The 24,912-nt window shown below is 55.1% G+C and overlaps 8 protein-coding genes across 8 annotated transcripts; 1 reads left to right on the forward strand and 7 right to left on the reverse strand.

Moving 5' to 3' along the window:
* Nucleotides 1-548: 548 nt before the first annotated feature.
* On the reverse strand, nucleotides 549-1,771 carry IWZ02DRAFT_374546 (uncharacterized protein; the record flags this gene model as incomplete). The annotated part of the gene is made up of 3 exons (XM_066764765.1): nucleotides 549-864; nucleotides 915-1,015; nucleotides 1,091-1,771. The coding sequence occupies 3 exons, from the start codon at nucleotides 1,769-1,771 to the stop codon at nucleotides 549-551; spliced, it is 1,098 nt and encodes a 365-aa protein (XP_066624776.1).
* A 4,143-nt stretch (nucleotides 1,772-5,914) lies between these two features.
* On the reverse strand, nucleotides 5,915-7,138 carry IWZ02DRAFT_516429 (uncharacterized protein; the record flags this gene model as incomplete). Its single annotated transcript, XM_066770679.1, has 2 exons — nucleotides 6,560-7,138; nucleotides 5,915-6,495 (listed from the first exon to the last, which is right to left on the reverse strand). Coding segments are annotated over exons 1-2 (804 nt in total), but the record flags the coding sequence as incomplete, so codon positions are not given.
* Nucleotides 7,032-8,174, reverse strand: IWZ02DRAFT_214789 (ADP-ribosylation factor). Its single transcript, XM_066762736.1, has 6 exons — nucleotides 7,872-8,174; nucleotides 7,704-7,814; nucleotides 7,631-7,647; nucleotides 7,432-7,577; nucleotides 7,276-7,356; nucleotides 7,032-7,216 (listed from the first exon to the last, which is right to left on the reverse strand). The coding sequence occupies exons 1-6, from the start codon at nucleotides 7,928-7,930 to the stop codon at nucleotides 7,085-7,087; spliced, it is 546 nt and encodes a 181-aa protein (XP_066624778.1). The 5' UTR covers nucleotides 7,931-8,174; the 3' UTR covers nucleotides 7,032-7,084.
* Nucleotides 8,175-8,419: 245 nt separating this feature from the next.
* IWZ02DRAFT_374379 (uncharacterized protein) lies at nucleotides 8,420-9,153 on the reverse strand (the record flags this gene model as incomplete). Its single annotated transcript, XM_066764755.1, has 3 exons — nucleotides 8,420-8,549; nucleotides 8,627-8,749; nucleotides 8,954-9,153. 3 exons carry the CDS (start codon nucleotides 9,151-9,153, stop codon nucleotides 8,420-8,422), a joined length of 453 nt encoding a protein of 150 aa, XP_066624779.1.
* Nucleotides 9,154-10,185: 1,032 nt separating this feature from the next.
* On the reverse strand, nucleotides 10,186-16,014 carry IWZ02DRAFT_416928 (uncharacterized protein). The gene is made up of 3 exons (XM_066765790.1): nucleotides 15,539-16,014; nucleotides 10,866-15,472; nucleotides 10,186-10,801 (listed from the first exon to the last, which is right to left on the reverse strand). Exons 1-3 carry the CDS (start codon nucleotides 15,910-15,912, stop codon nucleotides 10,401-10,403), a joined length of 5,382 nt encoding a protein of 1,793 aa, XP_066624780.1. The 5' UTR covers nucleotides 15,913-16,014; the 3' UTR covers nucleotides 10,186-10,400.
* Nucleotides 16,015-16,151: 137 nt separating this feature from the next.
* On the forward strand, nucleotides 16,152-19,597 carry IWZ02DRAFT_498100 (NRDE-2, necessary for RNA interference-domain-containing protein; the record flags this gene model as incomplete). The annotated part of the gene is made up of 2 exons (XM_066770207.1): nucleotides 16,152-16,166; nucleotides 16,217-19,597. 2 exons carry the CDS (start codon nucleotides 16,152-16,154, stop codon nucleotides 19,595-19,597), a joined length of 3,396 nt encoding a protein of 1,131 aa, XP_066624781.1.
* A 1,515-nt stretch (nucleotides 19,598-21,112) lies between these two features.
* Nucleotides 21,113-22,963, reverse strand: IWZ02DRAFT_374374 (uncharacterized protein; the record flags this gene model as incomplete). The annotated part of the gene is made up of 2 exons (XM_066764754.1): nucleotides 21,113-22,392; nucleotides 22,444-22,963. Coding segments are annotated over 2 exons (1,800 nt in total), but the record flags the coding sequence as incomplete, so codon positions are not given.
* Nucleotides 22,964-23,917: 954 nt separating this feature from the next.
* On the reverse strand, nucleotides 23,918-24,681 carry IWZ02DRAFT_374296 (uncharacterized protein; the record flags this gene model as incomplete). The annotated part of the gene is made up of 3 exons (XM_066764750.1): nucleotides 23,918-24,101; nucleotides 24,167-24,375; nucleotides 24,481-24,681. 3 exons carry the CDS (start codon nucleotides 24,679-24,681, stop codon nucleotides 23,918-23,920), a joined length of 594 nt encoding a protein of 197 aa, XP_066624783.1.
* Between the last annotated feature and the right edge of the window lie 231 nt (nucleotides 24,682-24,912).

Below are 24,912 nucleotides of genomic sequence, written 5' to 3' on the forward strand. Positions count from 1 at the left end.
ATCAATCGTCCGTGAAAGAAAACAGCCGCCGGTCAACCAAGCGACCATCGTCCACATGGTGATCGAACGGGTGCAAGGCGAGCAAACAGCCGAGCACCATTAGCACCACACTGATATTTACAGCAGAAGACAGCAGGAGAATTGAGGTTCATGTGACGTGCGATGTGATACGTAGAGGCGGACGCGACGAGTGCGTTCGTGACGAGATCACGAGGTAAGGGCGTGGGAGAAGGCGTATGCATGGGCAGTGAAAGTAGTCGTTTCGATACCGGCGCAGTAGCTCTGTGGGTAGTCCTGCGAGGGGAAGCCGGGAGGGCTTGGACAGGCCGAGAGCACACCCCTGCCGAGACGCTGCGCTATGGACGCTGCTACTGACACCGGTGCCTGCAGAGAAGGTTGGTGGGTGTGATGGTGAGCGGGACGAAAAGCCGTAGCAAGCCGTCCGGTCGTCTGGGCAGGCACCGATGCGCGAAAGGCCGGTTCCGGTTTCGTTTGCAGGCGACAGAGCGTGTATCGTTGACCATTGAGATTCGTGAAGAAACCGTGATTTACTGAGGAGGGGCCAAAGCAGATGTTGGCGACGGCGCAGCTTTGGTAGCAGCAAGCGCGGCTTGCAGGCCAACAATGCGCAGACTGCGGCCGCGGCGCGGTTTTCCAGCCATCAGGGCCGCAGTTGGCTGCTGGCCGTCCTCCCAGTTGCGGAAGACGGCCTTCATGTCGCGAGGAACGCCCTCCAAGACAACAGTGCTAACCGGGACAAAAGGTCGGTCGTCCAACGAGGCGGCAAGGATGCCATATTCGTGCGCGAACATGAGAGCCGTGCTAAAGGCGAGACATTGGCTACGAGAAAGAGCGCCGACGACACTGGAGATTTGTTAGCGGAAACTAACATGCTCATGATTGAAAACACCCACATGTAGATTTCGAAGAACGCATCCAGAACGTAAATGTTCTCGGCCTCAATGTCCGCCTGGCTGAAGGGAGCGATCTCATTGACCTCGGCAGTCATGTTGGGCTTGGAAGTCCCGGGGTTCTGTTCTTGTGTTGGCGATTGTGGGCCATTTTGACTGCCAGTGCTTTGTGCAGAGACACGCCGCATCAAGGCGGGCCACAAGGAGCTCACCTGGAAGCTACTGCCTGCCTGCTGCGCCTTTTCATCGATCCGGAACAACCGGACTCTGTACTTTTCATGCCGAGCCTTTAGACGCCAATGATCCGCCGACCGTGGTATCCTCTTCGGTTGGCCGTCGGGCGCGGGGAAGAGATTGAGAAAAGCGTCAGACTCCTTGCCTTCGTCCACCTCTTCAATCTCGGGCGTGAGACCCAAGTCCATGCCAATGAGACGAGCGCACCCAAGTTCCTCGGCATTGCAACCGACGCCCTTCCACAAGAAGACCTTTCCAGCAAGCAAACCAGTCCGCGACGAGATAAGGAACGGGAATCCGGAACAAAGGTTGGAAAGGTTGAGGTCGACCTCATCAAAAGCCATGTGGCCCAGGTGTTGCCTTCCACAGAGCATGTACTCCTTCGAGTGGTCAATTCGGGTCCCCTTCCTGGTGATCACGATGCCTCCAAGAGCCTGGAAAAAGTACGGAGTCTCCTTGCCTTGTCTCGTCATGACCAATTTTCCACCAGCGTCGCGGGCGAACTTGCGTGCGAATAGTTGAGCGTCCTCAACGGCAGGCTCTGGCACTTGCGAACCAATCCAGTGGTACACTTCGATGGTTTTGGATCCGTTGGGCAGAGAAAAGGAGTGCGTGCAAAGGTACATCAAGTTGTCGAACAAAATGTGCTCCTCTTGGCTGGGGACATGAGCGAGCTTGCCATCTCCAGAGATTTCTTGAATTTCCTTGCGCAGAGTCTTAATTTTCTGCGTGCCTAGGGGGTCGGCAGTGAGGATAGCGTTTGTGTCAATGTCCAGTTTGCCATTCGTAACAGGAGCCTCGTCGAAAAAGTCGGCAAACATGCGCCCTGCTTCGGACTGTTGAGGGATAGCCGAATCCACCGAAGGCTTGCGCGAAATAGACGACACAGAGCCATTTTTCCTTGGAGGCTGCGGGGGAAGTTCACTGATGGCTGGCGTCGCAATTAGCTTCGACTCGAACTTGCTTGGTAACCGATCCTCTTTGTTGTCACCAAGTTTTCCAATTCCCAGGTCCGTTGGGGGCTTTGGCAACTCCTTGTTGACAGGAAAATTGTCGTCCAATCTCGTGGGAAGCTTGATGGGAGACTTGGCGCGCGGCAAAGACATTGCTGGAGACTCATGCTGTCGGCCCCACATGGCCGCCACATTCTTTACAGAGCTTACGCCTTCGCCAGTGAATTTATCATCCTTGGCAGGCGTTGCCGGCTTCTCCTCCTCATCCTTCGCTGGCGTCGGAGGCTTTTTATCGTCGTCATCCTTCTCTGGCGAAGCAATTTTGAGGTCTTTCGCAAGGGCAGTCAACGGCCTCGTGGCCCCGATGGAGGTACTGGATGACAGAGGTTTCCGAGGTTGAGGCGCGACGAATTGAGGATCCTTAAGGCTTGGCTTGTGAGGCTCAACAGGTCCAACCGGACTTTGGCGACCTGAGCTCGCTGGAGAAACAAGCTGCTGGCTGGCCCGAGAGGCGATTGACTTGACCGACTTTGGAGAATCAGGAAGGGTCGAGTTTGGGTCCTTCATGTTTTGCTTCAAAGCAGCGATGCGCGAAGCGGCCTGTGACTTTGTCGGGGATTCCAAGCTGGGAGTTGGGGAGCTCTTTGCAGATCCAGCAGTTTCTTTGGGAGATTCCATCTTGGTTTCAAGGGGTTTTGGCGGACTTGGGGAATTCCTGACCACAGAAGGACCTCCGCCTTCGAGCTTTTCGAGTGTCGACGGCTCCTTTGCAGGCTCATGCTTTTCGGATTTCTCCGAGGCTCCCGAACTCGAGCGCTTGGCCTCAATCTGCGCGGATATTCTCTTCGAGAGATCAGAACTTTTGGCAGGAATGACAGACTCCGTAGGGCCGTCGAGTTTTGGACTGTCGAGCTTAGCAGAGACTCTTCTCATGACCTCCTCCGACTTTCTTGGAGCCATGGGCCTAGGCTTTGAAAGAGTATCGCGGTAGCCCAACGACGGAGACGACGACTTGGTTTCCTTGAATTCCTCGCTCGGCGGTGACGGGCTTGAAAGAACGTCCTTTCGCGGGGATGATGGGGTCTCTGAAGGAGGGGGAGCTTCCTTAGTTGGTGATGCCGCCCCAGATACTGGTGTTGAATTGGGAGCAGATGACTTGGCCTTGGGAGCCCGTCGCTTCGGTCCTTTGGCGCGACCTTTGGTAGCATGAGTAAGTTCTTTCGTGGTGCCTGCCTCCGGAGATTCTGTCGTGGCCGAAGCGCTTGGCCCAGACGAACCTCGTGCCCCAGGAACGTTGGCGGACATGGGAGACGGGCCGCGCGCCAGCATGGCAGCCAACCCAGGGTGAAAGCGATCGGCAAGCTTGCCGGAAGATCTCTTGGAATCAGCCGTATCACTTTCTTTCTCATCCTTCTTGAGATCGATTGACCCTGGCTTCCTGACCGGCTTTTCGTCGACCTTGGCAGGTTCATCGTGCTTGGTCAGCGCGGGAGATTCCTTCGTCGGCGAAGTTGTCCGATCCGGGAGCTTAGCAGATGGCCGTTCCGGAGACTTAGACGGGGCCTCCTTTTCCTTAGTTTCTGCAACTGAGGACTTGGTAGGCGACGCCGCTGGGGAGTTGAAGCGGTCAGGTATTTTGACAGGAGATCGAGATTGTAGTCTGTTGGGCGGCTCGATGTCTTTGGTCGGCGACTCGAGCGCACCATGATTCCAACGGTCGCTAATCTTTCCCGGTATTCTTTGCTGGACAGGCTTGATAGGTGCCTCCTTCTTCTCCGCTTCCTTTTCCGATATGTTTTTGCTCATGGTAGGCCTTTTCTGAAGTGGCTTGACGGGCGACTCGGCCTCCTTTTCCTTCTCTTGCTCAGGAGCCTTGTCCAGAATGCTCTTTTCCATGGTGGGCTTTCTTGAGGGCGGCTTGATTGGCGACTCTACCTCCTTCTCCTTTTCTTGCTCAGGAGCTTTGTCCGGTACGCTCTCTTCCATAGTAGCTTTTCTTGAGGGCGGCTTGACTGGCGATTCAGCTTCCTTGGCCTCGGGTTTCTTTTCAGGAGAACTCTCTCTCTGCTCCTTCTCCGATACATCAGAGGATTTTGCCGACTCTGGTTTCTTTTCATCGATGCTCTTTCCTCTCGTCCTCTCTCCGACATCCGTTCGCTTTGCCTGCTCTCTCGACCCAAATGGCTGGGGCTTCGAGGCAGGGCCTCCCTTGTTGAGATCTTTGAACCTTGCCAACGCTTCCGGCACCTTCTTTTCGTCGGCACTGTCCTTGGAAGTCTTGGACATGCTGTCATTTCTGCCGAGATTTTTACGTGCTTTTAGCGCCTCTGGAGTTGCCGCTGGCGGTTTGCTAGCAGAGGCAACCCGGGCATGGGTGCCACCCGTCTCTTTCGCCTTCTGTTGAATGGATTCTTTTTGCTTGACCAAGCTGTCCCTGAGCTCGTCCTTCTTTTGCCTGGGAGGTACGCCTCCAGTCTCGTTCAGGGCAGCTTTGCCGCGCGTGATGTTATCCCTGAACGTGTCAGGGGCAACATACTTCTCCTGCTGCGTCTTTTTGAGCTTGCCGAAAACATTTTGGAATTCGGCAACCTGCTCGTTCTTACCTCCCGCGGTAGAGGGAGGTGCGCGGGACTTGAGGTTTGCTCGTAAATCTCCAGGGCGCTGCGAGGAAGCCGTCTCGGGCTTGCCGACAGGGGTTCTCTTAGTTGACGCAGCTCCCGGTGAGCCGCTGGCAGTGTCCGGTTTGTCCATCTTCTCAGAGGGCGACTTGGGGTTTAGTGCAGCAACAGTCTCAGTCGCCGTCTCCATGGCGGGAGATGATGGAGTTTTGTTGGTTGTTCTAGGTGATGTTGCTGAGACTCCGGATGATTCAGGAGCTTGAGGTTGCTGGCGGTCGGTAATTTCCTCGGACGGGCTCAGGCCCCAGTCTGGCGGTCGCGCGACACCCCCCGGCGCAGATCCGCGTGAAGCGTCTCTGGGGAATTTGGTAGGGCTGGCGGGAGTTGCGGGGCCCTGCGTGTCAGTTTTGTCGCTCTTCTTGGCTGTCGCATCCTCACTGCTCGCTCTTTGAGCCTCTGCGCTGGCCTTTTCCTTTTCCGCCTTGATCCTACTGATTTCCGCCTTCCAGCTAGGCTCCTGCGGCGGCGGCTGGGCTTGCCGAGGCGATTCAGCCCGCGTGCTCAGCGCCGTCTCTAACCAACTCGTCTTTGTAGGACTGCGACTCCAGCGCTTCGACTGTCCCGACTGCTCGTCCAACGATGTGACCGACCTACCTCTGCTGTGCCGTTGAGAGAGCGAATGCCGCACGCCGCCATCTCTCGGCGACTGATCAACCTTGTCCCCCGCAGCTGGCGTCACGGTGCTATTGCTATGCCCAGAGCCAGGTCGCGAACCACCCTCCCGGGAGAGGAAGCCAGGCGTAGGCTCTAGCTTCGGCAAGCTACCTCCAAGTCCACCAACAAGACTGGCTGTGGAATTTTGTCTGCTCAGACCGCTACCCGTGTGCACGCTCCATCTCTTATTTTGGCTATCGGATCTACGCATCATTGCGCTCTGGACAAAACCACCCATGCCTTTGGTGGGAGAGGCTGGTCTTTCTTGCGAGAGACGCGCCTGTGAAGGAGATATGGTCGACCGCTGTTGGCCATCATCGCCCTCGGCCGACGGAGGTGGAATCTTGACCGAATCCAACGGCGAAGACTTGATGTCCGTGTTGCTATATCCGGACACAGAGGTATCTCGCGAGAAGCGGTTGCTCCAAGCGGCGCTGTCTCTGGCCGAGCCGACCCTTGACGGCGAGCTTGAGCGAGCGCTATCTGGAGGCGGACTCACAGCGCTGCTTGCCATTGAGTCGCGTAGAGGCGCCGCAGGCAGCGGTCTGCGGCCTGGCATGACGTCGCCGCCTGAAGCGACGTCCTCTTGACTGCGACGATAAGCTGGAGAGCCAATGCCGCGGTCAGGAGTCTGTTTGAACCACGAAGGATCCTTGGAGCCTAGCGAGCGTGCGATTTCCGATCTCGAAACAGGCTCTTCGGCAGCGGCAGGCGTCGAGGGCGCTGGGGTGGATGATTTGGAAGCGGGGTTGTCTGGGGAAGCAAAGCTGAGAGGCCGGCGACCGGCTGACGAATTGGGACGGCGCTGCTGCCACGAAACGGTGTTGGAACGGGAAAGGGATGATGGTGTTTGCGAGGGTTTGGGCGAGGCATTGGTGGGCGCGGCAGTTTCGTCATGGGCTGGGTCGGTGCCGACGAGGCGCTGCAGCGTGTCTCGGTGCGACATGTGGCGTGTAGGCGAGTCCATGTCCTGTCGGGATTCCAAAGAGGAATCTTGAGGGCCAATGGACGAGGGGGAAGCGACTTGGGAGGTCGTCTTGTCGGGCGACAGCGAGCGTTGGCGCTCTGGGCCGAGTTAGTGGACGATGGCCTTGGTTCAAAACACAAAACAACGCGGGCGGGCGCTCACCAGCTCTGCGGGCGGCCCGCTCAGCGCGACCTTGCAGGATCTGCTCTTCGAGAAGACGGCTGCGCTCGGCGTCTTCCTTGTCGCGCTTTTCGGTGAGCTGGCGAACGTGGGCGAGGAAGCTGTTGGGGCTATTTGGACTGGTGGGCTCAGCTGGAGCTGCTGGAGCTGGTGGAGCTGGTGGAGCTGGGGCAGGCGGCGGCGCTGGGGACGTGGAGCGCGACATGTCCTCGGGCAGCTGGTCTGGTGCGGTGCGGTGCGGTGCTGAGCGGAGCGGAGTGGCGACGCGACTGCTAGGGACGAGAAGATCGGTAGGCTATCCCCGTGCAGTGGGTGGAGGGGTGTTCGAGGTAAGGCGAGGCAGCACAGCCAGATTTGGTGTGGTTGGACGGTTCATGTTGCCGCTACAGCACAGCAAGTAAACAAACATGCGCTGCGTCTCTCACTCGATCGAGGGCCGTGCCGTCAATTGTCCATTTACGACACCAGCTACCTAGTCTACATGCAGTCTAACTCCTCCTTGCAGCTTCAGAACAGGAACAGTCGGTCCCTGGCGTCCTGGATCACCCACCGCAGCCCCTCGTCCAGGTTCAGCCCCGTCATGGCGCTGCAAGACATGATGGTCCACTTGTGCGTCGTGATGGCGTCGAGATGGAGGCCCTGGCTGGTGGTTTAGGCAGTGTCAAACAAACAAATGCAACCGTGCATGATGCACCAACCTCTCTGATTTCGTCGTCGGCCATGGATCCGCCGACGTCGCTCTTGTTCTTGAAGACGAGCAAGCTCGCTCCCATGAGGCGCTGTCCAGCCCAGGTCCCAGTCAGCGTCATGTGTGCAGGGGTCACCTCACTCACACAGAAACAAAACACACGAACCTCCTCCAGCAGCAGCCCCCGAAGCTCTTTGCCGCAATCCTCCAGCCGCTCCCGGTCTGTCGCATCCACGACCCAGATGAGCGTGTCTGTCTTTTCGAAATAATTCTTCCAGTACGTCCGCAACGTCTTCTGCCCGCCGACGTCCCCTAGCCCAGCCTCAGTCGTTGTTGCACTGCATCGGGGAAGGCGACCACCTTACAAATGTTGAGCTTGTATCTTTCTGTCCCGTCAACCGAAAGCCCATGCACTCTTCCAGGCGCCAATTCACTTACCCGTCGTATTCAATCGTCTTGATGATGAACCCGAGCGTCGGGCTGACGCTATTGACATCCTCCTTCATGATGCGCTTGACTATGGTCGTCTTTCCCGCATTGTCAAGGCCGCTGTTCGCATGTCAGCTACTCGCCTTCGACTTCGACCCCGGAATGCTCCTGACTGACAGCATCAAGATGCGCATCTCCTTGTCCTTCAACCGGGCTTTGCGCAGGATTGACAGCATTTTGCAGCGTCCGAGACTGCAGGATGAAGGTGCAGTGTTGCGAAGCACCAACAGATCCTTTGGCCGCAGCCATCTATACCGCTTTAGACCGTGCGCATACAACACCAACCAGGACCATCCCCCGCTACCCACCTTGTCCGTGTCACCAAAAAAAAAGAGGCCAGTCACACTTGAACGTTTTTCAAATTATTTTTGCTGTTTTCAATGTTGAAACTTGCAACGTCAATTGTCATTTTGTTCCGCCTGCTGCGTGCGTTTCATCTTTTCTTCCCCATTGATAATCTACCGTCTTCTTTGAGTAACCATCTCATCATGCTACCTTCTCCTTATGCATGCATGCATCATAGGCACATTTTCTTCGTCGTCATCGTCCAGCTTGCAGCATTAAGCTTTTACAACCCATGCCCAACTTGCCGTAGCTCAGCTCCTCTCGGCCCGCCCGCCTGCACAAGGAACGCGTCCGTCTCCTCCAACATCATCCGTCTCAGCTCAAGAGCAGACCGGGCTCGTCGAGGGAGCAACGGCCGCATTCGACGGGTTCGTCTGCCCACAGCCATCCGCCGCGCCGAGAGCAAAATCGTCGATTGCTGAGTTGTAGGCCGAGCCGCAGTTGGGGTCACTATGTTTTGATCAGGTCGTGAGTCTCTGCTTGGCGAATCCTCGAACTGCGTACTCCAATGGCAAAAGTTCACGTACCTTGAGCCACCGCTTGCATTTTCAAAGTACGAGCAAATGTCGTGCGTGAAGCAGTCTTGCGTGTACGCATTACCGATTGCAGTGCCCGAGCACCCGGCGCCGCAGCGCCCATTGCAGCTGTACCTACAGCCATGGAAACTCCAGTCAATTCAAGCACTTGGACCAACAAATCGTTCACAACGAGACTTCTAAAAAGATGAGATGAGATGGAAATGATGAAAGATAACAGAAGTCTAATTTCAGATCGGACAGAAGAAAAGAAAAACAAATGCAAAGATACAAAAGAGCAAAAAGGGGACCCGAAGGAGTCAAAGAAATCAAACGCACTCTCCGCCCGCCGAATTGGCCCCATAGTTGCTACCCACGACGCCCGAAAAAGTGCACCTCTGGCCCGCGCTGTTGGTCCACGTCGCCGTCGCCGTGCTGCCGACTGTCAGGCACGTCACGGACGCATTGACGACGGCCACGGGCACGGCGACGAGGAAGAGCGCCGCTTGGAAAACGAGACGAGAGGGCGACCAAGCCATGGTGTCTGAATGGGCTGCTTGGGCAATGTTGATTGGATTTTGCCTAGTTTCTGGCGAATGCAAAGGTAGGTTGAGCGAACGAGCGAATGGCGATGGGCGTATTTGGAGCGAACGGTGACGGTAGGTGGTAGATACTACACGCACGCCTTTATACGGTAGCTCCAAGCAGGCGCCACAACGCACGACGAGCGAGCGCCGAAGAAGGGGGAAAGCAGAGGGACAGGGCACGGGGGAAAACAGGCCAAATGGGCGGCGGCTGGTACTGTACATGATCACCACCTACCTCACCCAACCACGCGACATCGGGTACACCCATGCATACAAAGTCGGACGACGGAGCGGGCGGACATCATCACATCTCCATGTCCACCTGCTCGTCACACCTATCTTTGCTTCTACACCTCCCACACGCCTCGAGAGAAGAAGGGCCGCAGTGAAAACACCTCGGGCCACGGGCGGACGCTGGCTGTGTGGTGGTGTCTGTGTCGATCGCCCGCTTCGCACCGAGCGAGCACTGGCGCCGCTTGCGTGACAATAGCCGCCGGTGAGGGCATGGCGGGGAGCGTGACTGACCTGCCCAAGCGGGCTGCCTGCTCCGCCATTCATCCATCAGCGTAGTGATGGATAATTCGCTTTTCACAGAGTGCGGTCGTGTTGTCGATGTGAGAGGTGGTCAGGGGAAGACTTGCATGCGGAGAGGTCCCCGCACCTTTCCTACCCATGTAAAATCATTTCCAGATCTTTTTTTCCAATCAAATACACAGATGACCTGTACATGAAGACGCACATCGAATTGGTCGGGGTGACCCACTCGAGCGCAGACAGAGAGCAACTCGCGGCAATGCTAAGCGAGAAAACGGCCGTTGGCGGTGCAGTGGCTGCATCTCTGGGCGAGAAAATGGCCGAGGTAAGCAGTCGGCTCGTTATTCTTTGCTGAAGGGAGATGAAGACGCCATCGGCCATTTTTGCGTCTTGGGTGCTCTTCTTGGGTCGGAGGCTCATTTGAAAGAGGCTCTCCAGCCGTGATGTGGCTAGCGCGAGCTTCAGGGCCAAGTAGATGTGGCGCTGGGAATGCAGTATAGGTAGCATGGATAACTTTGTACAGATGGACACAATTGAATCTACACATCTCAATCCACAAACTTCGAGTTACTCCAGGCAATGCAACTTTTGTGTCCTCCGGAGGAACTGAAAATGGCCAAAAACACTCTTTCTCTTTCGCTAAACCCACTGATCCACTGCTTCTCTTACTGGAGCATGCCCTCCAGGCTCTCACCCAAGACTTCTTCGATCCTCTTGATCCACCTAGCTGTCTCACGCTCCACCTGCTCGTCTTCATCCTCCTGCAGCTCACTAATAAAGGGCAGCATTTCAGGAAGCAGGCCGAGCCACTCTTCGCCAAGCGCCTCCGTAAGGGCCTGTTCCGTCTTGATAGCGGCAAGACGCGTCGACGCGCTGTCGGAGCGCATGTACTTGAGAATGGCGCCGTTGAGGGCCTTGTGGTGGTCGGGAGAGTTGGCCGCAACGGCGAGGGCTGTGAGTGACGGGATGATATGCGACTCGGTAAGCGATTGGGAAGCAAATGCGGGGATGAGAGAGAGCAGCGGGCCGGAGATGACGGAGAAGTGGGACGGCGCTGTCCAGAAATCTAGTTTTGAAATGTCAGATAGCACACCCCTTTGGAGAGTTGATAGTTAGTGTCGTTTGCTTACCATCGTCATCGTTCTCAAAGCTCTTCGCCAATGCACTCAGGGTCGACTCCAGCAAATGGACGTGCTCGGCGCTCTTCTCAGATGTCTTGCCGAGAACTTCTGCCGCCAGGTCAAGCATGTAGCTTGAGTAACCCGTGACAATGCTCTTCAATTTGTCAAAGAAGGTGTCCAAGAAAACGAACAGACTTGTCGCGCGGAGCATCCCGCCGCGAGCCTCTTTCTTCGGCATGCCTGAGGCGGCCCATTCAACGAGACGCACAAAGAAAGGTCGGAATGTAGCGTCATTGAGTTTCATCACCGTCGTGATGGCGACGGCATTGACCTGTTGCTCAGCCTCTTCGATCTCTTCGATGAGCTCCTCGGTCTCTTCGTCTGACATTTCCGACGACGAGAGCTTTGTCCTTCGCAGATCGAATGCCTTGATCAAGAACTCGAACAACTGATGAGCATTCTTGACGACGGTGCTCTTCGGGCGCATCTCAATAGCCCTGTGAAGGGCCGCAAGATGCTCCCTTGGCGCCGGGTATCCTGCCTGAACAGCGCTCTCCCAGTTGCGCTCGGCGGCACCGAACACTTCCTTCGCGTCCACCTGTTGTGCGACCAGAAGGTAGAATTGCTGACGGTTTTCATCAGCTTCCTCGCTGAGCTCTGCAACGGCAGACTTGTGTGAGAGCTGCAAGGCCGAGTCAAGGTGGGATCCTGAAAACATAAACGGGATGTGCTCGAGGATTGCGCAAAGCAAGGCATACACAGCATTATGCAGGCTTGATTTGGACTCGGCCGCGATGCTTTCTTCCAGGTATGCAAAGCCCTTTGGCAAGACGATTGGTATGAGCGGAATGAAGTCGTCCCGGAGAATCTCGACGACTGAAGTCAGACAGAGGAGGGACATGATGCGCAGGCGGTCTTCCTTGCTACCCAGGGACTTCTCTCCAGCGACGGCCTCCGCAGCTGTTGCGACCGCCGAGGTGTCCTTCTTACCAAACTTCTCAGAAATTTGATCGATACAAGCCACAGCTGTGTGTTTGAGTTTGGAGTCGTCCGAGCTTGTAATGACAGAAGTGACGCGGGGCAAAAACCGAAGCAGAGCAGTTCTTGCTGCGACGTTGCTCGGCTTGACCTCGCTGGCTTGGGCTTCGACGGCTCTGAGGGCTGTTCGGCGGACCTCGACATTGGAATGGTTGAGGAGGCTGTCGGCGGATTTCACTAGCTCAGGTGTGGGCAGAAGGCGGAGAACGCTGGACAAGACACGGCCACAGGCGTCTCGCAGGACTTCCGTGTCCTTGAACTTCAATGAAAGCTCAATAGTTCTCTCGAGAAGCTGAGTAAACACACTGCCGATTGCAGCAGCGTTCTCGTTTTCATCCTTCAACGCCTTCAAAACCTTGTTGTGAAGCTGGACGTCACGCAAAAGGTCCGCGAGGGATTCGAAAAGGTGAACCGCTGCTTTCTGGATCTGGTCGGGGTCCTTCTCACTGAGGCTGAAAAGGGCGTCCGAAACCGTACGCTTAGGCTGCAGCGCATCCTCGACCAAGTCGAGATATCTCTTCGATGCCTTCAAGTTGGTCGCGGGATCAAACAGTCGCATCAGATCCACAGTGAATCGCTTCACAGCCTTGTCGGTGGGATACCGCTCCAGAAGCATTGCCACAATCGCAAAGAGAGAGTCGTCGGGCCCCATGGTCTTGGCGAGCTGTCCAAAAAGACCGAGCCGGCGATGCAGAGGGATGTGCTCGTAAGCGGCCGTGAAGCTCAACAACAGCTCAGCCGCACCTAGCACAAGGTCCCTCTTGCGCTTGCGAAAAGATGCAGCAAGCGGGGGAATAACCCGAGAAATGGTCTGGTCGATGACGTGTGCAGAGTACTCATCCGTCTGCCGCAACGTTGAGGAACTCATAAAGGTGAAAATCGGCATCACGCTGTGGAGAACCGTGTCGGGTACGCTTGTCGCCAGGCTGGAGATGAGCAAAAGCGCAGAGTTCTGGACCTGTGGGTTTGCATTTTGGCGGACGCAGTCCACAAGAAGATCTGCCCGGATTGCGGACTGATCGATAGTTTCCGAGGTGGCCTTCAACTTGTCAACAATGGCCAGCAACGAAGTTATAATCAGGCTTTGCAGGTATACAAGACTAGATTGTGTCTGAATCTTGTATTGTTGCAGTTCGCCGAGGATTTGGAAAAGACCACGCAGGAGCTCGGGGTGATCCTCAGGTGACGATCCTTCCACAAGCTCCAAAACCAGTGTCAACTTCTCAATTGCCTTGGTCGTGTCTTCGGTGTCCCTAACATCGAAGCGGGCCATCTCGGCTTTGCTGGTGCGCCTCCTTTTGGAAGCTGGTGGGTTTTCGGGCAGCTGGACAGCAGTAGGAACGCTGTCCAAAAAGGAGACCAGAGCCTGTGTTGGAAGATCAACAGCTCTCAAAGTCTCCAGCGCATTCTCTCTCTTGCTTTGCGCAGCGGCAGACTCCGACGGGTCGAGGTCAAGATCAAGGAGCGACTGCGCAGCCTCCATCTTCATGTTGACCTTTAAAGAAGGCCAAATCGTCTTCAAACGCTCAAAAGCGGCTTGTTGAATGTTTGACCTATCAGAACCAAACTGGCCGCCAATAATCTTCTGCAAAAGTTGAACTCCCTCAGCGTCACGGGAGCCGATTGCTCTAAGGTGGGAGCGATCAACTTCGAGGAGGTCTAGCGATTCGAGTCTGCATATCGAGGAGGCCTCGGATTGAGACAGAGAGAGCCATTTCTCAACGGCAGGAAGGACAATTTGCACACGAGCCGCAGATGCGCTTTTTCCAACGCCGTCAAAGTATGAAAGCAATCCAAGTCTCACCCTCAGCAGAGGTGTGTTGACAGCGTGACTGCTCAAAAAGTTGCAGGCACCAGTCCGCAGAGCGCTTTTCAATTCGGGCCCGTGGACAGGCGAGCCAGCATGCTTGTGGGCATGGTCGTCCACAGCACTCTGCAGAACCTGCTTGATGTGGTTACCATCCAAGATGCACTCTTCAAGAGTAGGCACCACGGCGGTTGAAAGAATTTTGTAAGCATCCTCCGCCGAAAGCCACTTGATCGACTTGGATGAGGAACCGTAAATGCTTTCCCGGGCCCAAATCGAGGTTTTTGTGCCTTTTTGAGCGGTTTTGCTGGAGACGATCGCGGCCAGTCCCGCTGCTGCCCTGCGTACGCCTGCCGACTTGTCTGACAAGGCGTTGAGGATGTAGGGGATCAGCCCCTGAAAGTCAAGAGAGCCGTCGCTAACACTGCTCAAGTGTTCCGAAGCAAGACGTAGCGCAGAACTCCGCGCCAATGCCGGTTGAGATTCGCACCAGAAGCGTGCAAGGAAGGTCAAAAATAGGGTATCATTGTTGGCAAAGAGAGGCGCGTGGGAGAAACTTTTCAGCTTTTCCTCAGACGACACGCAACCAAGGAAAGCTGTAGACAGAGTGGTGAAGAGATTCGAATCGTGGGTCGCAAGGAGAGACTGCTCTGTTGATTGTACGGGAAGGTTAGTGACCAGGTCGTCGCTGGCGTCCGGGAGCGCTGGAAGTGAATCTTCCATGTCCACATCTTCTGTTTCCTGTTTCGATTCTACTGAGTGCCTCAAAACAATCTTCAAGCGCATCTCCAGCTGCTCTACATCCATGCCCTCGTCCTCAATGACCTTCGTGACAGCAAGCCCAATGGTCTCGGACTGATGGAGGCGGATTATCGAGTCTGCGAGTTGGTCACGCTGCTCGGTCGTGACATCGGCTGCTTGATCGATTCGGTGGATCGTCACAAGTAGAGACTTAATAATGATCGCCATCTGCCGGTCATCGTAAATTTGCGCCTGGAGCGTCTTCTCAACCACATCCAGCCATGCTGCTGTGTCCGAAGATGCGGATTTCGCAAACTTCTCAATGATTGCTAGAACCAAACCAAAGGCGAGTCTGTCGGAACGGCATTGCTGTGACAGGGCCAAAAGTCTGTCTGCCAACCGGTCCAGTTTCAGCAGTCCACGAGCAACGGCTTTCGGGAGTTTTGCGCCCTGGCGCTCTTGAGCCAGAATGGCTACGGATACGAGCGCCCCATCGAGAGTGTCTAGGGACCAGCTAGAAACAATGGCCTCCATCATTCCATTCAAAACCTTGTCGTCGAGCGACGCCTTGGAGGCCATGACGGTCATGATCATGTAGCACCCGATCTTCAGCTCGGGTGCATTCTTCAAAGAGAGAGCCTCGTTAAGGACTGGCAGTACACGAAGCAGGAGGTCTTCCTCTCGCTGGCGTTGAATGTTTCCCCTGCCGGATTTTGTCTCGTCTAGCTGGGCGTCCACTGACTGCGTAGCCACGCTTGCCCAGAAAGAGAGCAGAGCAGGCGACTGGTGATGGGATTTGGTGACTTTCAGGACATATTGATTCAATGCCGAGAAGAACGCCGGAGTGTGAGTGGCCGTGTAAACGATTGTCTGGCGAGGCGGATTTTGGTAGGAGGTCATGTAGGGATACAGAAACCGGTAAGTCGGTGATATTTTGCGCGGAACGATGGAGAGCAACGTGAGAAACACCGGATGACTGTGGTAGGGAAGAAACGTGAGGATGGTGAACTCGGTGTTGTATTCGTGTATCCTGTTGAGTGGCTATGGTCAGTTGTCTGCCCCGTAGCGCAAGATATTCCCTAATCCAACTACTCACCTGAACCGCCTCACAAGCCATTCGACAGCCTTGACTGCTGGCTTGAGTAGCAGTCTGGCACCCACAAGCCCCAAAAAGCTCTCAAGAACAGCGTCAAGCTCTTCATTCTGTGCCTTGGTCATTTGCGTCCTATCCTCCGTCTTGCTCTGTTCGCTGAACAGGTTTTGAGCAAAAGCTGCGAACCTCGGGTCCAACAAGCATAATTCCTGGAAACCTTCGTGGCATATTTGGTAAACGGTGTTGAAATCCTGAGAAGCGGCGATCTTTGGTTCGAAGAGCAGCGATTTGCCATGCGCGGCTTTTTGCGCCTTGAGGTCGAGTTGATGGGTGCTCGTGGCGGCAATGGCCGCGAGCTGCTGCTGGAGCGAGCTCATGTTGGCGTGTTTGGTTCGGATCCTGCAGCTGGGATCCTATCCATGGAAATGCAGGTTCTCGGGTGGGTAGACGTGGACGCGAGTTGCGAGTTGCAGGTGCGCAGACGCGCGGGAGTTTGGCGACAAAAAACGAGTCGACGAGTCGGATTCGGTTTGTTTACCTCACCGCCCAACTTTTTCTGCCACATCGGCGTTTCGTGATGCCGATGACCTCACCAACCTCTTCGGAGCTTCTCGCCATGGAACATCACCAGGTACGTATTCATAACACACCATCTGGTTGCGTCAGCTAACGATGGATCAGGGCAGTTCCAAGCCACCCGTCCCCAAATTTTCAAGCTTCAAACCCAAACCCCCACCCGAGTCACCTAAAACAAGCGAGAGCAGTCCAGCTCGTCCAGAGGCCAGACACAATCGTCCCAGGGCGGAACAAACCCCGGGTGATGAGGGCAGAGATCGAGTACATCGTTCGCGACACAGCTCAAAGCAACATGGCAATCAAGAAAGGTGGCATGATCACACAGAGCCCCGAAAGCAATACCGTGACAACCAGCGCCGTGCTGAAGAGCGTCACCACAAGCGAAGATATAGGAGTAGGAGTGGGAGTAGGAGCAGGAGCAGAAATCGCAACGAAAGACACCACGCCTCAGCACGGGGGTACGAATCCAAGCCGTTCAGAGAAATCAAGCTTCAAAGTGGAGATCGAGAGAAGGACTATTTTGTAGTTGATCGCAAGGGTGATCAGGACAATCTCGTCTATGGAAGACTTAATCGATGGAGCATCCCTGCTTACACCAGGGCAGGCGCTGGATATGTGTTGGGTTTATCCTCGGATTTCAGAATCGACAGACTTGAGTCAGACGACAAAGGGATTGCTGTCGCGTCCAAAGGTCATCACGGCAAAGCTGAACGTCGACTTCTCTCTCGGCAGCATCGAACGCAGGACGTCCCCACTCTGAGACTCGTCAAGCCAATGAGCGACTTGCAAGACGAATTCGACAGCACCCAAGATTTCATACCTGTTCGCAGTAGGAAGCGTAAACGCGGATCCGAAGAACCAGATATGGAAGGTGAGCTAATCGATTACCGATCGATTGAGGGCAAAGCAAAGGCAAAAAACGCTTTGGACGACTCCGACCTGGAAGACGCCAATGACCTGGACGGCGATTCCTACCAAGATTTCTTGACTGAAACCAAAGAGCGCAACGCCATGCTTACCAGAAAGGTTCAGGAAGAGCCTCACAGTCTTTCGGCATGGCTGGATCTGATAGAGCACCAAGAGGCAATGATCCGGATTGGTTCATCTGATGTTCACCGCCAACTCAAGGCCACTGAGCGACATGCGCTTGCTTCTCTTAGACTTGACATTTATGAGAGGGCCTTGAAATTAATCAATGAAGAACGCCTTGTTCTTGGCCTCATGAACGAGAGCTCAAAGATTCATGGCAGAGAAGAGCATTTCAAGAAATGGAGGCAATTTCTTCAAGAGCACCCCGAAAGCACAAGCCTGTGGATCAAATATATCGACACTCTGCAGACCAACCTTGCCGAGTTTCGTTATGAGAATTGCCACGCAAAATATCTAGATTGCCTCCGACTCCTGTCGAGCCAGGGCTCTCGCACCAACCAGAACCTGCGCGTTTATCTCTTGCTCCGTTTGACAAGCATGATGCGAGACGCAGGTTATCAAGAACGTGCGGTGGCGCTTTGGCAAGCTCTATTTGAGTATCAGCTCTGCCGGCCTGAAGAGACATCACTTCAAGATTTCGAGGAATTCTGGGAAAGCGAGTGTCCGCGCATGGGCGAGCCCGCAAGTCAGGGATGGGCAATCCACCGGCAAAAGGGGCAATGGCCAGACCCGCCAGACTCAGGAACTGCCGTTCATGATGTTGTCACAGACAGCAAGGATCTATTCAGAAGCTTCGTCAAAAACGAGCGGCGACTTGCCGAAGTATTTGAGTTTCCGGGAAGAACTATCGACGAAGCTGGCGAAGAAGACCCGTTCCATGTGGTGTTGTTCAACGACATACAAAGTGAACTCGAGCTCCTTCAAGACCAAATCCCGCCGGTCATGTTGGTCGAAGCATATCTATGTTTCTGGGGTTTACCGCCTCTTGTAACCTCGGAGCTCGAGACACGGAAATGGTGGCTAGATCCTTTTCTCCGGCATGAGAAGCTTGACTGCTGCGAATATGAGACACTCCCTTCGTATAGGACGGAGATAGATCACTCGACCACTTTTGACAATTCATGGAACCCTAAAATGACCTACACGCAAATTTCGACCTGCGACCTCTTCGACAGCAATGCCTTTGGAAAAGTCTGCCATCGGGGTCAGCAGGAGTGGCTTCGAAGGACCTTCAAGGCTCTTGCTAATGCTGTCGATCTGGACGCTGTAGCAGAATATTACTTGGCATTTGAATGGCACTGCAATCCGACTGGTGCTGCTAAAGCCGCGAAGGCGATTCTGAAAAAGCGATCCTCGAGCTTGCGTTTGTACAATGCATACGCGCTGATTGAGAGCCGATCTGGAAATAAAGCCGAAGCGAACCGGGTCTTCTCTACTGCCCTTGGTTTGAGCACGCAACTTGGCCATGATGCACAGAAAATGGCCATTCTGCTATGGCGTACCTGGATCTGGGAAGCCCTTCGAGAGGACGACGTGGCCGCGGTGCGACACCGCGTATCGTCAATTGGGGATGCCAAACCAACACCAGAGCTACCGGCTTCGACAGAAGAGAGCCAGGACTTTAGCCCTTCTACTCTCCTCAAGGTTCGCCGCGCTCTTGCCGAAGGTCGTGACCACTCACTCTCAACCAATGAGCCCATGCTTGCGGTCCAGTACACCGAATGCCTTGCCGTCCTTGAATATTTTCACAGCCAACTCGACATTGCTGCCGCTCTCGACCCCTTCCACTATCTCTCAAAGCAGCTGGAATCACGCAAGCTGCTCGTCGCTGCAGCCCACGAAGCCGCACACCAAGCCAAATACCAGCTTGTGACGCATCACGCACAGCGCACCAAGCTCTTCAAGCCGTCAATCCTGCGCGAAGAGCTGCAGAAAAGCGTCGCTCTTTTCCCAGACAACACGCGCTTCCTGTCGCTTTACGCCAGCCACGAGGCGCGCTTCCGCATCGACGACCGCCTGCGCGCCATCCTGCAAGACGTGGTGCTCTCGGAGAAGAGGATAGGCGGCGGCGGCGGCAGCAACAGCGGACCGTCCATCATCGCCTGGCACTTCTCCATCCACAGCGAGATCGCACGCAGCCGGGCCGCCGTCGCCGTCGGAGCCGGCAGCAGCAGCGGCATCAGCCACGCGGTGCGTGCGGCCTTTGAAAAAGCGCTCGCCGACGACGCCGTGGGCAGCAAGAGCGCCGCGCTGTGGTCCTCGTACGTCGTTTACCTCGCCCGGCAGCTTGGCGACGCGCAGGCCGCCAAAGCCGCCTTCTTCCGCGGCCTCCTGCGCCTGCCCTTCGCCAAGCACTACGTCTTGCTGGCGTTTGAGGTACTTGGCGAAGAGGTCCTCGGATTCAGGGATGCGAGGAGCGTGTATAACACGCTGCATGAGAAGGAGTTGAGGGTGAGGGTGGATATTGATGCTGAGCTGGACAGGGTGGAGAGGGCGGCGGAGGAGAGGAGGGCGCGTGATTTGTTGGTTCAGCAGGATGATTTTGAGCGGTCTTGAAGCCGGTTGGGTGAAAACTGAGTGCTTTTGATCCATGCATGCTCTAATCAATGCACCTTTGAGCCGCAAGGTTCTTCAATTCGACAGCCCATTCAAGCACGACGAGATTAACAGATACCTGGGCAATTTAATTACACCCAAAGCAGCAAAAATACAAAGATGAGCCTTTTTTTCCCCTTATTCGGTCTATCTCTTTTGCTTGATCACAAACAAATCCCCGTGATCAAGAAAGCGTCATTAGCACCACTGTACCACGCCGTGCCATGCCATTCCAGGCAACACCCTTCCTTCAATCAACGAGAATAAAGGCGACCATGATAGTCGAGCGGTTACCCCCAGCGCCAAATGGAATTAGACGAGTAGCTGAACCGACTGGATCCTCAGTGGTATAAAACTTCCGATCGACCAACGCCAAGGCAGTCAGTTAATTGAATCAGTCACAAGACCTGCCACCAAACCCATGCAAAAGCTCAAATGGAAAAGGAAACCATGGTTACTTTGGTTAGTGAAACGCCGGGAAGAGGAGGGTGGAAACTGTGACGGTCGAGTCGGGTATCGCGAGGTCTAGGAGGTGGCCGCGGGGACAGAAGGCGCAAGTGCAAGAGTTGAGCTCGAGGAGCCATGCCGTTGCGCCGAAAAGCGCGAGGTCGATCTGGCCAGACGGAATCGACAGTGCACGCCGCAAGGAGCATCGGAACCAAGAGTTGACCAGACGCGTACCCAAAATCCGAAAACGGAAATGATGACGCAAGGAGTCTCCATCTAGCTGCCAACTCCGTTGCCGCTGGCGCCAGGGCTTTCCGGTTCGGCATTGTCGCCACGGTACAAGGCGACGGAGAAGCGGCCAGTGCCGCCCTCGCAACGGTGGTCGAAGCATGCCGCTTCGGCAGCCCTGGCGTCGTCCCAGCCCATGGAAGCTTGGAACACGGTCTCCAGGACGTCGCGCTCGGGAGCGGGCAGGACCTGTACGATTTCGGCAAGGCCCGGGTCGAATACTGGCATCATTAGGGGCTCGAGAGCCTCGGTGCGCTGCTTGACGTACTCTTCTTGCTTTCTGGCAAGGTGCGTCTGGTTGTAGGGGCGCTTGAAGCTGGGGTCGAGGTCTTCATAACGCCACGGATAATTGTAGAGGAAGCAATAGCCGGAGGAAATAACGTCGAGCTGCTCCAATGAGAGATCTTGGCGCCACTGTAGTGAATCCCATGGGCGGGGCAGGTGCTTGCTTGGTGAGATTATGTCGAGAACCCAGGTCCAAGTACCTTGGCCCACTCCTGTAAAGGGCAATGGAGCCGGGGGTGGAGGCAGCTGCATCCCCATCCACGTAGCAGGCGCTACGACTTGCGCTTGTGGACCCGGAACACCTCCAGGAGGCATGTTTCCGATCTGCTGATCTGGCATTGGGGGAGAGAGGAGCCGCGGGACATTACGCGCAGGTAAATGCGCATTGGCATTCGGCACGCCATGGGCGACCAAAAGTTGAACTTGGGCATTTGCGTTTGCGTTTGCAGCTGCTGCTGCTGCTGCAGCGGCTGGCGCAGGCGGCAGCGCAAAGGGAGTAGGCGGTGCCCTGTGTCCAAGCAGCGACACGGACTCCAGGGTCAGCCTGCGGAGACGATGCTTGACGTTAAAGCGGGCCAAGTCGACGATTGCTTCCGCCGTCGCCCAGCAGTTCTTGATGTGGAGATCTTCGACGTGAGGGAACGTCACAACACTGTCAAAGGTGATCCATCTCTCCAACCCCTGCAGCGAGGGCACCTCGGACATGAATGGAGCAGGCAAGAGGTGTACGTTGCGACCGTAGAGGCCTTTTTCGTGCTCACCACCACTAGCCCAGCCGAAAGACAGCTGCGTAACGTTGGGGAGCGGAGAGATGTATTCCTTCAACAGGTGAAGAAAAATGGGTACGGCTCTTGACGGTTTCACATAAGATGAGGTAGCCTCTCCAAAGTCGTTCAAATGGACCTCGCGGAACTGGCCAGTAACAAAAATCTTGAGCGTGCGCAAATTTGGGAGCGAGGCCCAAAAGTCAGCACGGCAGAATAATTGCAAAAAGTCGGCGGGCAAGCGAGCTATATTCAGTGTGTGGACCTGTGCCGAGGGGGGCAGGATATCGATCACCGAAACAATGTACGAAGTCAGAAAGGCGTGCTGAATCCACCAATTCTCCAGAAGCAACTCGATCTGGCGAGTGGACAAGCGATTTGGACAGATGGGATGGTTGCTGACTCTCTCGCTTTTTCCAGTGTTCTGGGAGACCACGAGAAATCCAGAATTGAGCTCAGGCATTCTTTTGCCCAGCATGTCATTCCCGATAGCCTCCCAGAGAAGCTGGCGACTGAAGTACGGTACCTCAGAGCTGGAATCCGCACAGCAAACGCTGTAGCCAGACTCGACAAGGTGTAGAGACGAGCACCATAGGTCGGATCTATGCAGACTGGCAAGATGAGGGTAGTGTGACTCGATCAGCTTCCAGAACTTTCGCTGTGCCATCGACTTGCGCGACGGGGTTTCGAATTTGTGTTTGACAATTCCCTCTTTTTCGTTCAGAACAATATCCTGGATGGACTTGTCGGGACCTACAAGCCAGCCCAAGTTGTTGTCCACGGAAATGGCGAGCTCTTCGACCTTACGTATTTTTGAAAATGCCTCGCGAACTCCGAATCCCTCGTCGACTTCTCCCTCGAGATCTTTCAGATGGTCGAAACGCAAATAGAAAGGCGCTGGCCAGTCGTAGTGACCCCAGTAAGTTTCACGTGGCTCGAGCAAGTGCTTTTCGGGTGGAGCTGCGAGGATTGCTATGTAGCATTAGTACGTGATCACAGTAGGATAATGATCGAGCGCCCTACCTGCAGGAAGCTCGAAGCGTATGCCAAAGTTCTTGATGCTGTTGCCGTATTTGCCGAAAATGTCGGCGTCAACTCTCCTCTCCTTACCCTTTCTAGACACAGTCCCCGACCACGGACACACGCGCTCGAGAATGGCCATGTGGTAAGGAACGACAGTTGTCTCGAATAAGATGGGGGCTATGAAGAAGTTGACCTCCTTGCACGTAAGGCGCAAGGCTTTCACGTCTTCCATGGAAAGCTGAGAGCAAATGAGCTGGTAGACCTCGTGGGGCAGATTCTGATTTTCAGATGAGCTAAGAATTGGCCAGGTTGGAGAGTGGCTCAAAGAAGGAGACGCAGGGTTTGCTCGGTCATCCTGAGTGCCAGTCAAGTCTGTCGCCTCGATACATGGTAGTAAGCGAGGATGACCGGGAAGAGGAGCAAAAGGTGAGCCGAGAAGCGGAAGAGGACACGCGATGTACTTGAGCGGTCGCAGTAATGGACTGTTCAGGTCGGGCCAAACGTTGCTACCGTGCGGCATGTCCATGCCGAATTTGAACAGCGCGCGGGGAGCCAAAGCCATGACGGCCATGGCGGCTCTTGAATCAGCAGGCTCGTGGGAGAAATGGGGGACACATCCAGTGTTGCTCGTTGCGGCGTCGAGCCACTGCGGGTCCTCGTCAACGTCCATGCCTATGGTGCAGTTAAGCATTCCTTGTGAATCCATGTAGTTGACGGGATCGGAACGGCTCACTCGGAGAAGGAATGGACGCCCGGGAAGCCATTTGTGGCAGGCCGAGCACCTGGAAAGCCCTGTGAAAGTTCAAGCGAGAGACGTTGTAAAGAGATGGATACTTGTAGTTAGAGGGATGAAATGTTTGTGTTGGGACGGTCTTGTAGGTCAGGTCGGTCGAGGTCAACAAGGCGACGGCACTGCGTCGACGGCAGCTAGCCCAAATGTGGAAACAAGCTTGCCATAGGGCTGAGGCCACCCTGTTGGCACATGCACCCCATCACAAAGTCTCGGCGCACACTGATCCACGTTTGAAAGGTCAAGAAATGGATGCTGTAACGAAGATTGTGCAGAATTGTTTCTACGATGAAGGGGGGTGTTGTGCTGCAAGGGGGCAATCAGGTCCCCCTTTGCCAGGGGGTTAGAGACAGTAGCCCATCAAACCCCTGGTCAAAAGAGGCTACAATTGGAGATTATTGAAGCATTATCAACTCGTGTAAATGATCGATGGGACTAGTCGACAGGCAGATGACGGGACTGACGTGTGATCAAACAGCCATGGTTGAGTCCCCCCTCCCTTCCCCAACAAAGACAGGGCACAGGACCTAGGGAGCGAACTAAGCCGACATAAATAGATTGAGAAGGAGCTATGAGCCAAAATTTCCATTTACTCCCAGGCGCACACAAGTTGCGCGGGGCGGATTTCGAATGGAATGTGAACCGCATGCATATACATCATAATAGGTAGTACGGCCAGCTTTCTCAAAGCAGCGCAAACGCAACCGACCCGACCGCCAGAGCCAACCCAGCCAGCGCAACCCGCGATCTCGCAGCCATGCCCCTCGCGGCTTGTTCGGCGGCAGCAGTGGGTGGGGGCGTCATATTCTCGGGCTGTTTGGCGGCCAACGCCTTGAAAGCATCGACCGTTTTGTCCCCGGATGGCGGCCTGCATCGCATATTGAAATCAGCAAGCTGCGAAACTGGGAACAGGAGGTGGGTATGGCAACTCACGGGTTGATGGCGCCCACCATGCCTTTTTGGCAGTGCTTTCCTTGGCTGCAGTAGAACCAGCGAGGCCGGTCGTCCGTGATCTTGATGGTGAAGGCAAGGATGCTGTTTCCGGCGGCGACGCTGGTGGGCATGAAGCCGGAGAAGAAGGCGTCTTTGCTGTTGATTGGTTGGCAGGGTGCGTCGAAGGTCGATTCCACGACGGAGTGGTTCTGCAACACGCAAATTTCAAGTTAGACTTTTGTTCAAAGAAAACAACATACCGTCTTTTGTTCATGGCAGCAAACCGACTTGGAAAGCAAACATATAGTACGCACATTTGGATGGAATTGGAACTGAACAAACGAGCCTACTGGTGCCTGGACGGAATCCGGGAAAAAAGCGAGAGCATTATCCTGATTGCTGACTTGCACCACAATCACTCGGTCACCCGGTCCAGCAGAAGTGCCGCCTTGCTGCTGAGGTTGTTGCGCTTCTTGTCGCTTGAAGATGGAACCAGTGCGCGGTGATGAATTCATCATAGAACCAAGCCGTGGTGCAGGCAGCCCGGCGCGAGGCACTGCGAAGTCCATGTGTGGTCTGGGTCGAAAAGTTGCAAGCGTGGAGCTCGTGCTGAGTATCGCAGCAAACAGGTATTTGGTTAACAACATGGCTACAGTCGAAGGCAAAAACGAGAGGAAATCCGGGCACTAGGACTCTATGGTCAAGTCTGGTCTAGCCAGGGAATAGATTGAAGGAATTGGGAGGGA

Source organism: Phyllosticta citriasiana, assembly GCF_038021145.1.
Source record: "Phyllosticta citriasiana strain CBS 120426 chromosome Unknown IWZ02scaffold_4, whole genome shotgun sequence".
Classification (NCBI taxonomy): Eukaryota; Fungi; Ascomycota; class Dothideomycetes; order Botryosphaeriales; family Phyllostictaceae; genus Phyllosticta; species Phyllosticta citriasiana.

Excerpts from the sequence above, each read along its gene's own strand:
- IWZ02DRAFT_214789 (XM_066762736.1), bottom strand. The coding sequence starts at position 7,930 with ATGCTGTCAATCCTGCGCAAAGCCCGGTTGAAGGACAAGGAGATGCGC. Across the intron at positions 7,357-7,431 it reads GGGGGCTGCTGCTGGAGGAG|CGCCTCATGGGAGCGAGCTT; the intron begins GTTCGTGTGTTT and ends TGGGCTGGACAG. Across the intron at positions 7,217-7,275 it reads CCGACGACGAAATCAGAGAG|GGCCTCCATCTCGACGCCAT; the intron begins GTTGGTGCATCA and ends ACCACCAGCCAG.
- IWZ02DRAFT_416928 (XM_066765790.1), bottom strand. The coding sequence starts at position 15,912 with ATGAGCTCGCTCCAGCAGCAGCTCGCGGCCATTGCCGCCACGAGCACC. Across the intron at positions 15,473-15,538 it reads TGGCTTGTGAGGCGGTTCAG|GATACACGAATACAACACCG; the intron begins GTGAGTAGTTGG and ends GCCACTCAACAG. Across the intron at positions 10,802-10,865 it reads CTTTGAGAACGATGACGATG|ATTTCTGGACAGCGCCGTCC; the intron begins GTAAGCAAACGA and ends TTTCAAAACTAG.